Raw genomic sequence first — 12,624 nt, 5'->3', positions numbered from 1 at the left:
AACTTAATGGTACCTACTTATCTCGGTTTATTAGGGCATTAAACAGCATCTAGAACTCATCTCCAAATTTTTGTGAGAGTTGGCTGTGTACAGTCCCACTGAATATGGAGGTTTTGCTCTGATAAACTCTGTAAGGAATATGTTTTGACCAGGAGTATCCTACTTCTCTCTGCATTGCATTAGCAGAATTAGTAAGGCAAAATAATTAATAATGGTTGTAAAAATTGTATGTCATTCCTGCTTGTTTATTTTGATTGGAAGCAACTTTTATGAAACAGTCAAAAAATACATGTAGATGTGCTTGTGCAAATATTCCTCCTTTTTTTTTTTTTCCATTTTATAATGATTTGAGAGAAGGAGCTTGCAGGGTCAGAGAGCCAGACGAAGCCTCCAGCGGTACAGCACCTTCCTTAGGATGTTGTTACGCCAGCGGAGACACCACAGCAACCCTGGAAACGGGAGGTGCTTGTTTTTTTGTTTTTTTTTTTAACATAGCGCAGCCTAAAGAGAACAGTAGGGTTTCGAGCTTTTCCTCCTCTGCTCTTTCAATGGTTGTTGTTCAAAGATTGTTGTTCAGAGGTGTTTTTTCAATGCTTATTGCTCAATGGTGATTTTTCAGTGCTGATTGTTCAGTCATGATTTTAATGCAGTTTGTGGTTGGTCCGTCCCACCCTCCGTTTGAAAGGGCCTGTGACAGCCGCGTAGCTGGTGTCGCTGTGCAGGAAAACTGTCATTGCAGAGGCGCGGGGTAATCCGTAGCGTTAAAGCCGTGAGTATGCCGCTCCGTGCGCAGCGCCAGGCGGTGCACTGCGCTGGAGGCCGCCCGTTCGCTCCGTGTGGTCGGAAAATCCCTTTTCCCACGTCGCCGGGAAGGCGGGCAGCGAGCAGCGCCCGGGCCGCGCCGCCGGCCGTGCCCCGCAGGCTGCGCTGCGCTGCGCTGCGGGGGCGGGGCGGGGCCCCCGGCTGGGCCAATGGCGGTGGGCGGCGTGGGGCAGCGGCCACTCAGATCCACCCAGCGGCTGCCATTTGTGCTGCAAAGGCTGCCGGAGCCAATCAGGCACCGCGCCGCGCAGCCAATGGCGGCCGCTGGCTCAGCCGGCCGCTGGCGGGGCTGGGTGCCCGTCGGACCTGGGGACGGCGCTGCGAGCGGCGTTCCCGCGGGGGTAGCGCCGTACAGCCCGTCCGCCGCTCGTTGCCCCGCGTAGCAATGCCGCGGTGAACTGCCGCTGTCAGGCCGGGGAGGGACGTGCCCTGCCTGCCCCGTGAGCTGCAGCCGGTGGGCAGCGCGCCGGGGTCATTTGGGTCCGGTTTCCCAGTTGGCAGTGCCACGGCTGCCCACCCAGCAGAGCTGCTTAGGGGAGCCAGAGGGATGGTGGTAGTTACGGGGCAGAACAAAGTGAGTGGGAACCCGGATGATGCCATGTCGAGCTCGGATGCGGAGGATGATTTCCAAGAGCCGGCCACTCCTACCGCAACCCAGGCGGGACAAGCGCTACCTCTGCTGCCTCAGCAGGTAAGGGCTCTCCGGCACTGTGCAGCTGGGAAGGTCCTCTGCCTGCAGCACGTACCGCCCAGCGGCCGAAGCATTCCGGAGATCTTTGCTGGAGCATTTAAGCATAGCCAGTTCATTTTCCATTAGTAACAAAATGGTTGAATAAAACGAAGTCTCTTGAATTCTAATAAAATTACTAAATTCAATAGCTTGGCAGCGTTACTCAGAATTACCATCCATATTTGTACTTGACAGATACAACTAAGTGTTTAGCCTAGTACCAGGCATCTGAAGGTGCGGTACTCGGCTTTCAGGCCTGCTGTAAACCTAATGTAAATACAGAATCACTGGGTTGGTTTTTTTCCAGCATATAGTAGCGTAATCTAAAAGAACCCGGTGGAGTAGCAGCTGAGTGCAAGTCCCGAGGTTGGCCTGAGATTTCCTACCTTTTGCGTGTGTGTGTGTTTAAGGGGGGTGGGTTGGGTTGTGTATGTTGTTTTGTTTTTCCTTTTCCCCAAAAGAGTTACGAGGAGACACAAATGCTTTTAATGAATATCTGGTATTAAAGCTGATGAGTGATTACTGCTGTTTCAGATGTCCAAGTAAAATTAAAACATTCACTGATTACACCCAGAAGCCAACCAACATACTCAAGTTGTTAACCCTTGAACCTCACTGTTCTGTGGCAACAGGCCAGGAAAGAAGCATTTTTGCACCAAGTTATGGCACAGTGGCAAAGGTCACATGCTGTGTCTTCTGGAAGTTGTACCCCTTTTGGCCTGAACATGTCTGCAGAGGACTGGAGGCTCATTTCTGATGATGTGATTGCTTTTGCAGTTTCCAGAAGTTGTTCCACTAAACGTAGGAGGCATGTATTTTACAACAAGACTGTCAACACTGAGACGTTATGAGGACACAATGTTGGCGGCTATGTTTAGTGGAAGACACTATATTCCAACAGATGCTGAAGGCAGATACTTTATTGACAGAGATGGAACCTACTTTGGGTATGTACAGTGTCCTCAGCAGTATAATTTAAAAGTTGTTACTGAAGAAAATTATTTTTAAAGAAAAATTAATTTTTAACACTACTTTTTCCTTTTAGTTAGTCATATTTGTGTAGTAGGTAGATGTGACTGGCTGGCATCCAAACCTTCAAAACATCTCAAGTATATTGCGATTAAAAAGCTATTTGTTTTATTCTTAAGAACTTAGCGGGAAAATAAAAACAAGTAATGTCTTGAATTTGTACATTGTCTCCTCTAGAGTATCCCCTTCCAAGGTATCAAGCTGTTTTGATGTTTTAAAAAAGAATGTATTTGGCAGTCCTTTTCATAGGAAGCTCTGTTGTACAGCACTGTTTTTTGATTGATGTTACAGTGTTTATGATAGAGTGGGAATGGAAGGAATGCATCTAGGTTTCTTAAACAGTTGAAAGTTTGATGCTTTCAGTGTTTAAACAGGTTATAACATAACTGGTAAAAAAACAAGCCTCGTAGAATTTTTTTTTATGTAGTGCCATATTCCTTCACCTTCAGGATTTCTTCTTATGTGTTTAGCTTTTGCTTTGTTTTTAATTAAACTACCATGATCATACTAATGCTCTGTTTGAACTGGTCTGAGATTGCTATAAAAGATAAGCAGCGTTCATGGGTTAATGTCTTAGCCCAAAGCAGATTTTGCAATTTAACTTACATTTCTTCTTCCTGCTTTGTAGACATTTCCTTAATCTCTTCAACAGTACTGAATTATTTTCAAAGCACATTCGGATTGTAGCATAATCTGGGACAGAAATAGATTAAGCCACTATATTTATTTGAAAATAATTGTTTCTTTACATTTGGCAATTTGGAAGTGCCTCCTGCTTTGTTGGAAAACCAATTCATTTGTGATGTTATCAATCTGAATTGAAAACACAGCTGGCAAAGAGTGCCAAGTTAGCACGTGCTGTTTGTTGGCATTCTAATGAAGATTGCAGCAACACTTGTTTGGTTTGATATGGTCAGTAACAGTTTTGTTGGTTCATGCTTATAAAGTGATATATTTCCCTGTTAAAAAATCCTGCAGCTTAACACTGTTTCAGAACTACAAGGAAATGTTGTCTCTGTTATTATAATAACAAAGCATATATGGCCCTGATCCTGTGAAAAGAACACCTCCTTTGCAAATGCACCATCCATTTAGCTAGAATCCTGGTTCTGTGTGGGATAAAATGTCCATGTATATGATTCACCAGGAAAATGGAAAAGACTTATTTTGTCACAAACCTAAATTTGAAATACAGTAACTATGATCTCTTTCCCATGAAACGCTGTGTCCTCCTCTATTTTAAGTGCTTAGTCCACCTTGAACTTTTTGTTTAAAATATGATGGTATTTTTTTGAATGAGTTTTGACATTAATAGAGGCAAAATGTGAAGTGATGACTTTGAAACTTGAATGTGGCAAATGCTTTTAAAAACAAAAGCTGGAAATATGATGCCTATTTCAGTTGCTGTCTAAGTGTAAGGATTTCTGTCTCAAAGGAATAAACAATGAATATCCAGTATTTCCTCTCCTTTCCCACCTGCAACAGTTACGTTGTGTTAATTAATAATATTTTTGCCCTTTTCTTAGAGACATACTTAACTTCTTGCGGTCTGGTGACCTGCCACCAAGAGAACGAGTGAGGTCAGTTTACAAGGAAGCTCAGTATTATTCCATAGGACCATTGCTAGACAATCTAGAGGATATTCAGCCTCTGAAAGGAGAAAAAGTTAGACAAGCTTTCCTGGGCCTAATGCCATATTACAAAGGTAAATAAAATGGTATTGACTGTTTCTTCTAGCGTGAATTGAATAGTATACATGGTGCTTTCAGATCTGCTTTCAACTTTCAAACTAATTTCATTGTATTTGAGAAGTTTTATTATATACTTTTCATGCTCTTTAGATCTTTGAGGTTTCCACGCCAGATCTGTTCCTGCCGCATCCAAGGATGCGGATTTTTCTGCTATCTTAAAAGGGAGCAAGATCTAGGCCATAACATGCAAGGCTTATTAAATGAGAAGGTTTCTCTGCCTCTGCATTTGTTCTGTTAGGACCTGCCACTGAATAAACTTGGGCTTATAGTGAGGACAAAAGATAGCAGATTGAATCAATTACTCTACACCTAGCTATGTGCAGCTTCCTGTTGCTGCTAGTATTATGGTAAGAATAACTTGTTAAACACTGCAGTAGTATGTTTCACACAAAATGATTGTATTTGTTTTCTTTTGCTAGGCGCTTCATTGTTATTTTCAACTTTTTTTTTTTAGATCATTTGGAGCGGATAATTGAAATAGCAAAGCTTAGAGCTATGCAAAGAAAAGCAAGATTTGCAAAATTGAAGGTCTGTGTCTTCAAAGAAGAGATGCCCATCACTCCCTATGAATGCCCACATTTCAATTCTTTACGTTTTGAAAGGAGTGAAAGCGAGACAAAGCTATTTGAACATCACTGCGAAGTAGATGTATCTTTTGGCCCCTGGGAGGCTGTGGCTGATGTATATGATCTTCTGCACTGTATTGTGACAGACCTGTCTGACAGAGGGATAACTGTGGATCATCAGTGTATTGGTGTCTGTGATAAACACCTGATAAATCACTATTACTGCAAGCGTCCTATCTATGAATTCAAGATTACTTGGTGGTGAGTTATTTTGTCCAGAATGGTGCAGGCATAAAAGGACTTCTAGACGACAATTGCTTTTAATATTTTTGCAACATGTCTCTGGAAATGCATTGCTGCTAACACGTATTGGAATCAGTCTGCTGAAGTGTTGGCTAACGCTTCGCTGCTCAGCAAAAGGGAACCTGTTACTGAGGTTGAAAAACCTCTGAAATCTTGAAAAACCAGCCTGAAACAAGACTGTTGGCTCAGGTACCTTAACGAGGCACAAAACAAAATCACCTCATGGAAATTATGGAGAGGAGCATCTTAACATCTTTTAAAAGGTGCCACCTGACACGTGGCTTTAGTATCATAGTCTGCAAAATGGATATTGCAGGTCTCACCTGCATTATTATAAAGCTGGGGTGCTAATAATGCTGACATAACATGGTTCAATTTTACCCACTTACAAATGTTCTAATCACCACTTAAACTTACCACTTTATAAAACTGAGTAACACCCAGCACAGAGATTCTGGAAATGTAATTTTCATGTAATAGGTCATTTAAAAAACAAAACAAAACAAGGAGTATTCCCTATATATTATTAATTGTCGTCACGATGAAGCTATATTCATTTTTTAATTAAGAATCTGCATTGTGAATTATAATATGATATTTCAGTTATTTTCTTTGTTAGAAAAAGGAATAGCAGATTTGGAATATATTCCTTAATGCTTTTAGGAATAATAACTGTTCATGGAAGACTTGTGCCTGTTTTTAGCCTTAGAAATTCTAAATGTTTACAGTATTTACAAAAAAGAAGCTCTAATAGAATCAGGTCATTTACAAAGGCTTTTGGTAAATGAGAAAACCCTGTATGTATGTTCCTATTAGCAGAAGTTAGAGGAATATTTAATGTATATTATTTTGTTACTGACTCTTTTTACATTCTGTGAGAATAACTGTTCTAGAGTTGGTCAAGTGATGATACTAGACAAGTGCTTCCTTCACCACACCTTCTTCAGACAATTAAGTCTCATTTTTAATGTATTTGTTGACCCTTCCTGGTGTGATATCAGGGGAAAAAAGGTCAATCTTCATATTCAAATGTTTCTCCAATTATAAATGGGTATATCTGAGGAGGAAATTTCTTTCCACACTGAAAGAGGCAGCCATTGCAGAATCATATTCTTTTCAGAAGGTAATTGTTGCGTTTCTGACGTTAATCACATCTCAAAGCTGAATTTACTTTATGTCTAAACCTGAAAGATTGATCCAAACATCTGAAAATACTACTGTTTTGTGAGGTACAGAAAGCTTGAGTATTTTTCTAGAAGACCCCACTTGAAGTGGCCTCAAAATAATCGTGAGGGGAGAGGGAAAGTGTTTGCATATTGCATTCCATTGGATTAGTTAATCCAAGAATATTACTTAAACTTTTGACCAAAACACTTAGGAAACATGTTAATTACAATGATTAATATTCTCAGTTACCTGAGGTAATTCTCAGAATAATTCTAAGAACTTTATGATCAAAGTGTCTTGCAAAACAGAGGCAAATTATTTGCATTGTCATGCTTTTATGTATTTAATTTAGGAATTCTTAGTAAATTGTCTCTCTGAGGTGGGGGCATATAGTTCTAATGATCTCTGGTTTTTTATTTTTTTACTTGCAGAGTTACTTGCAAAGTTTACTTGCAGAGGGTCTTTGTCAAGTGCTGAGTTTCAAGTTCAGAGCTTAAATTTTGAAATGGAGGGAAGGAGGAAGTTTATGCATTTGAATCTTAATTTTAAGTTTGTTTAAATGGTTTTCCAAGATATTGATTGGCCTTTGTGTTACAAGTTGTTGTTTGACACCCCAAAATTAAAAGTCAAGCTGAGAGTAGTGAAGTTTCCCTAAAAGGTGAGGAAGCTTGCATGGTTTCTTTGCTACTCTGCTGGGTTCATTTTTCTCCCCCCTCCCCGAGAATCTTAAACTGTAAACCACAATTTCTGATAAAATGACGGACGAACTTAAAGGTGAGGCTTACAAAGTTTTGGCTGCTTGTACACTTGAGACATTGAAGTTCAAGATTTTCAGTATCTGTTTAATTGGAGACTACAATGAGGATTGCAGTTTTACTGGGTTATTCAGTGGGTTTTGCCGCTTCCCATACATGTATTTATGTGGCACGTGTCTCTGGTTTGAATTTCAGCACTACTTGCAGAAATGGAAGTCTGATTTAACAGTATGGTTTTTAGTTTGGCTTTAAGAATTTTTCTGCTGTTGTTCTAGAGAAGCTATAATAACAAAATCCCTGTTTTGATCATGTTTGTTATTTCTTAATGTGCACACACCCCCAATATTTTATAACTTTCTCCTGTTTAGTGCTTAAATAAGGAAGGAAGACTACCTAACCAAAAAGATAAGATTAAAATCTTGGTCTGTACCATGTACATCTTAATTGAAGCTTTCATCCTTCAGATCCTCCAGAAGACAGCATAAGTGCAATATAGAAAACATGGATTTGAGCTGACATGCTTTCATTAAATACATACATTCTGTGTTGTGATTTGTGCAGGTTAACAATATTGTTAGCAATGACACACTTCTTCTAAGCAGTCTTTGTTTACAATTATTTAGAAGATATTACCTAATATGTGTTCATTTTTTGGCAGAAACAGAAGAGTTGTGCAGGTGGATGTTGAGGGAGTATAATCTAGTAACTGGTTTATATAACATTATTGACTTTTCTTGGCATATAGCGTAATTTTTGAAATCTGCGTTTGCAGCAAAAATGTGAGTAGCTGATCTACTAAATCCATGTTTAAGATGATAGATGGTTTTGTATATCGTGAGTGCTTTATAATTGTCTAATTAAACTAAATACCTATGTAATACTGCTTTTTTTTTTTTCTTTAGGACTTTTCTTCATACCTAGCTAGGCTAGAGGATTGCTAGAACACATTTACCTATTTCTCTGTGCTTCTCCTACTTAGCTTTTTGCCACTTTATCATCTACACTGCTACTTTTCCACCCCATGCTCCCAAATACCCTGTGTTTGTGAATTGACACCATAGACAAATCGGTCATACAGTAAACAGTCTCATGTCATCAATATGATGTTGCTATGTATATCATGTTTGCAGATCATTAAAAGGACAGTACATGTCAGTCCATTTAGTTCATGTAGTTAGAGGGAAAGACACTTTTTATTTCATGTTCTGAGGCAGGATACATGCCATTTTTGGTCCCAAATTGACATAAAGGAATACGTGTCAGAATAAACTCCCCTCCCCAAATAAGAACTCTCAAATATTTTCAAAGCACTGATTACATACCTGGATTGTAGTGATTACTCTGTTTTTTATGAATACTGGGGGTAATGGTGGGAGAGTTGAGGGATAGTTATTTAAAAAGTAGAATTGTTAGCTTTTTTTTTTTAAGATTGCTGCGTGTCTGAACAAAAACATGACTCATCATATTAACTTCCCATCTATATGTGGGTTGTCTGGTGGTATTTAACGGGGAGCAAAGGGAGATCATACTATCAGGTCTCATATTAAGTGACTTGGCCAATTTCATAGCACATTAAAAGTTTCTGCATCTGTTTTATGCTTGTAAAATAGGAAGGATACCTGCTCATCTGTAAAGCCCTCAGAAATGACATGATAAAGATATTTGTGCAGCATCCACTTGATGTTGATTTCAAGAGTTTAAGACAAATTTTAAAATCGCATAACTTTTCAACTTGGTGCGTGCTTCTTAACTTGAGTACCACAATACTCTATGTAGTAACCTGAAATACTCATTGCTGGACTTCTGTCCTCCTTGGAGGAAAGTGAAGGTGCTAGCATCTTTGATCTGGGAAGTCTTTGAGCCATAAGCAGATTCTTTTTGTCCTCGTAGTGCATGTTTTCTTCCGAGACTGCTGGATTTGTTTCTTTTTTTAAAAAAAAAAAAAACAACTGATTTTAACCAAAACCTATAAGGAAGGATCAGTTTCTGCATTGAGGAGAATGTGGGTTCTTTGGTTTGTGTTGGGGGTTTTCAGGACTTCGTTATCTGAACAGTAAAAGCCGTGAGTTACTGCAGCAGGAAGTTCTGTCTACCCCCCCTTTTGATGGATTTTTTTTTTTTTTTAAGTTTTAGGAAGTCTGCCTGGGAGACACTTCATGATGTAAAATATATGAAAGGACCTGAATTTGTTAATGTGAATATTTTTGAGGTTTTGTTGTTGTTCAGTTGTGTAATACTCTTTCCTGAGACTAGCAGGATAGTTAAGGGTTGAGTTAAACATTGGTTTTCGGATAAGCCTGCTTATGCCTTAGATATCCCCTGCCCTCATTTTGTAAAATCGCTCATCCCAGAGGTGTTCAATGTCTGAAAGAGTGGAGGCTGTTACAGTAACAGGAAAATGAAGAATCTTGATTCTCAACAGTGAGTCCATTAAGAGAACCAGCACTTGTCAATTCAGTTGCAGTCTCTGTTCTTCTGCTCTGTGTAGATGCCTGTGGCTTCAATAGCCAAACGAAGTAGTCACAGGGTTGGGTTTGGCTACCACACGTCCTTGAAGGCAGAAGTCTTCTTTCGTATGAGAAATGTACTCTTTGCCACAAGCACGTAATCTGGCCTTTACTGAAGCGACGGTTAAAATTCCAGCAAACTCTGAAGGATATTGATATTTTAAACTGCTTTAAACAATAGCTTTGCTAAGCCCTAATCTGTTTTGAGCCAGATTGTTCCAATATATGTATTGGGAAAGACAGGTTGGCCAGTTCTTTTATTGAAGGTTCTCGGTATGTCTGTGTTTTCCTAGCGAAATCTAAAGCCAGCAGAGGTTGCTGCTCACTGCCCCCCAGAAGCGAATACAGCCTGTTTAAAATGTATCCTGTGCATTCAGCCTGTGCTGGTTTTTGCAAATATGAAAAAGTGGGAGGGAATTAGTTCTGCAGTGTATTTCCCAGGGACAGTCCTCGTAAGCTCTGAAGGAAGATTTTGGTGAGATCCCCATCCACACTCCCCCACATCTCAGTCTGTTAGATGAAGTGTAAGAGGCATGAGGAGATGAGGTGTCCAGCCTGAAGATTCACAGTGTGATAATGACTCTGCCTGGATTCCCCCTTGGTCCTTGCCCCGTTCTCTGATCTTTCAGATGTACAACTTTATGTGCAGGAAACCTATTTCTTCTTTCTGCTGTACCCTCAAATTTGTTTGCAAGGTGAATACTTAATCTGTTTCAAACTAAAGAGATTCTCCTAATATTACAATATGGTGACTGATAGTTACTAAAGAATCAGAGAAAATCTTATTACTGACAAAACTACCTGAATAAATGAATTAAGAAACCTTATGTATAGATAATCACTTTAATTTCACTCTTCTGCTTTATTTTTTTCTGAAGACTGTTAAGAAATGTAAACTCTTCTTTTAAGGGCTTACATCTGTTTCATAGTAATATGTATTCAGCCTAATTGCCTGTATTTTGGGGTTTAAGGGCCTTGTTTATTGCTTGCTCTGAGCTGAAGGATAAGCCCGTGATCTCTCATTTGTTTGCTTTTTTCTTTTTTTTTTTTTTAAATAGCAATAAAATTAAAGGTCGTGATTTTCTAGCTTCATTTGGCGTTTGCAACCCCTGGGAATGTGCCTTCCCAACTTTATTCTCACTGCTCATTCTTGTTTATAGATGACCTGGGACAGGTGACATGATGAGGAAGACGATGGAAGTGCCAACAGGGAAAATCTCTTGTCAGAGCTGATTGTTTGCATTGCAGAGTGTTCTTTCCATTTTGTTTCAACTCTTGTGCTGTGAGGAACATTCAGCAGCATTTATGTGTGAGATCAGGCAGAGGATCCAGCCCTGTCTGGAAGCCCAGCTAACCTCCACTGTGTCCATCCATTTTCTGTGTAAGTTTATTGTACTGTGATGTATTAAGTGGGTCGGAAAATCCAGTGTCTGTGGATTACCCTGGGAAGTACAGCAGTGACAGGCGAGGTGGCTGTGGGGTCACACTAGCTGAATTTTGGCATTGGTATTTGGAGGTCTGAAGACCTTTATATGCCACAGCTTACGCACTGATCTTTCTTTGCATGGCAAAGCCAAGTAATCAAGTTAGGGATGCAACCCCTGACAGGTAAGAGAAGACTTCACAGCAAATACTGTAGAAAAACGATCTCTTAACACCTCATAAACCTCTGGGAGATTATACTTCTTTCACTTTCTTCATTTAATAACTACTTTAATCTGGACAATTTATAGACCCTGCTGGCTTGTAAATTATGATTGGTATTACTGAACCCTTTGTTTGTTCTTTAATTATTTGTAGGTGAACAATTGTAAATTGTTTTCAGGTTGTTCACACACAGTAGAGAGGACCCAGGGTAGTTCAGAGATTTGGGCTATGGAAACATAATTTCATGTAACAAACAGAGAAAACCTCCAGTCTTTCATTATCTTTCTGCAAATAAGCTAAGATTTCAGAGGGTAATTGTGTTGTTATTATCTTCTGCATATAGTCCTCTAACTGGAAATTGCTTTCCAGAACAGCAGTTCTTAGTCATTTTACTTACACGAGCTTAGTATAAGTTTACCTCCACTTTCACTGTGACTTTTTATAAATGGATTTTGTTTTGCTGAATTATAACTTGTATGTGTCTATGCATTGTAACCTGTAATGCCTTTGAAAATCCAGCCTGGAGGCTAATGATCAGGGTTTGGAATTATCTCCAAATGTGTTTTGTTTTTAAGTAAGCTGATGTGTGATGTTTAATACTGTGGGTATTGTAGCATATCATTTCTTACTATGTTTGACTTTTTGTTTCAGGTAATATATAGTCTATGTTTTTTATTTAAAATATGTAGAAAAAATGTGGATATAAAGTTTGTGTTGTGCAATAAAATGAGTTATACTGAAAATCGTTGGCATCTGGCTGATCTGATCGGCAGCAGCTGCCCTCCCCCTCCTCACCTCCCCTGTGGTTTGCGTTGGCTTTGCGTGACTGCCAAAGACAATCAGACACCAGCCTCCGGCTTCGTTTGATGGCACCAACCACAACCTCCTCCATCAGTTTCTACCTGCGTGGCAGTACCGGTACCACAGGGTGTTGGTTCTGCGTCCTCCTCCCTGCCCACCCCTCCGCATGGAGCAGCAAGAAGACCCCAGCAGCCCTCCCTGCTCGTGCGGCGCTTGAACAGAAAGTTGTTTCTGGATTTGCATAGCTGGCTGTGTTCAGCAGCGTCTCCCCCGTGTTTCTGAGGTAACTGGGATGCCACTTTCCCTTGCTGTCCACTAGTCCTGCTAAAGCGATTGCTGCTGTCCCAGCTGGGCAGCTGCCTTAGGCCCTGCTGGGGGGGGGGGGGGGGCGGGGGGGAAGGAAAAAACCCAACCACCACCAAACCCAGCACACAACAGCGCCGCGTGAACGAGAAAAGGAGTAAGTTTTAAATAGGAGTAGCTATTTCTGTCTACAGAGGCTGCCGGGCTGTCCCCTCCGGGCAGGGCTCAGCCCTGAAGGCCCCA

General features: G+C 40.4%; 1 protein-coding gene across 2 annotated transcripts; it reads left to right on the top strand.

The window, feature by feature from the left end:
* The first annotated feature begins 1,080 nt into the window (after positions 1 to 1,080).
* KCTD7 (potassium channel tetramerization domain containing 7) lies at positions 1,081 to 12,452 on the top strand. Of its 2 annotated transcripts, XM_056357904.1 has the most exons (5): positions 1,081 to 1,513; positions 2,330 to 2,499; positions 4,108 to 4,286; positions 4,787 to 5,159; positions 10,791 to 12,452. In XM_056357904.1, coding segments are annotated over exons 1-5 (867 nt in total). In that variant the 5' UTR covers positions 1,081 to 1,369; the 3' UTR covers positions 10,792 to 12,452. The 2 variants fall into 2 exon arrangements, with proteins under 2 accessions (XP_056213879.1, XP_056213871.1); XM_056357896.1 differs by lacking the exon at positions 10,791 to 12,452 and having other exon boundaries at positions 1,082 to 1,513; positions 4,787 to 8,001.
* Positions 12,453 to 12,624: the final 172 nt, after the last annotated feature.

The sequence above is a fragment of the Falco biarmicus genome, chromosome 1 (genome assembly GCF_023638135.1).
Source record: "Falco biarmicus isolate bFalBia1 chromosome 1, bFalBia1.pri, whole genome shotgun sequence".
Lineage (NCBI taxonomy): Eukaryota > Metazoa > Chordata > Aves > Falconiformes > Falconidae > Falco > Falco biarmicus.
The sequence above is the reverse complement of the archived record's forward strand: the minus strand, read 5'-3'. Positions and strand labels throughout refer to the sequence as shown.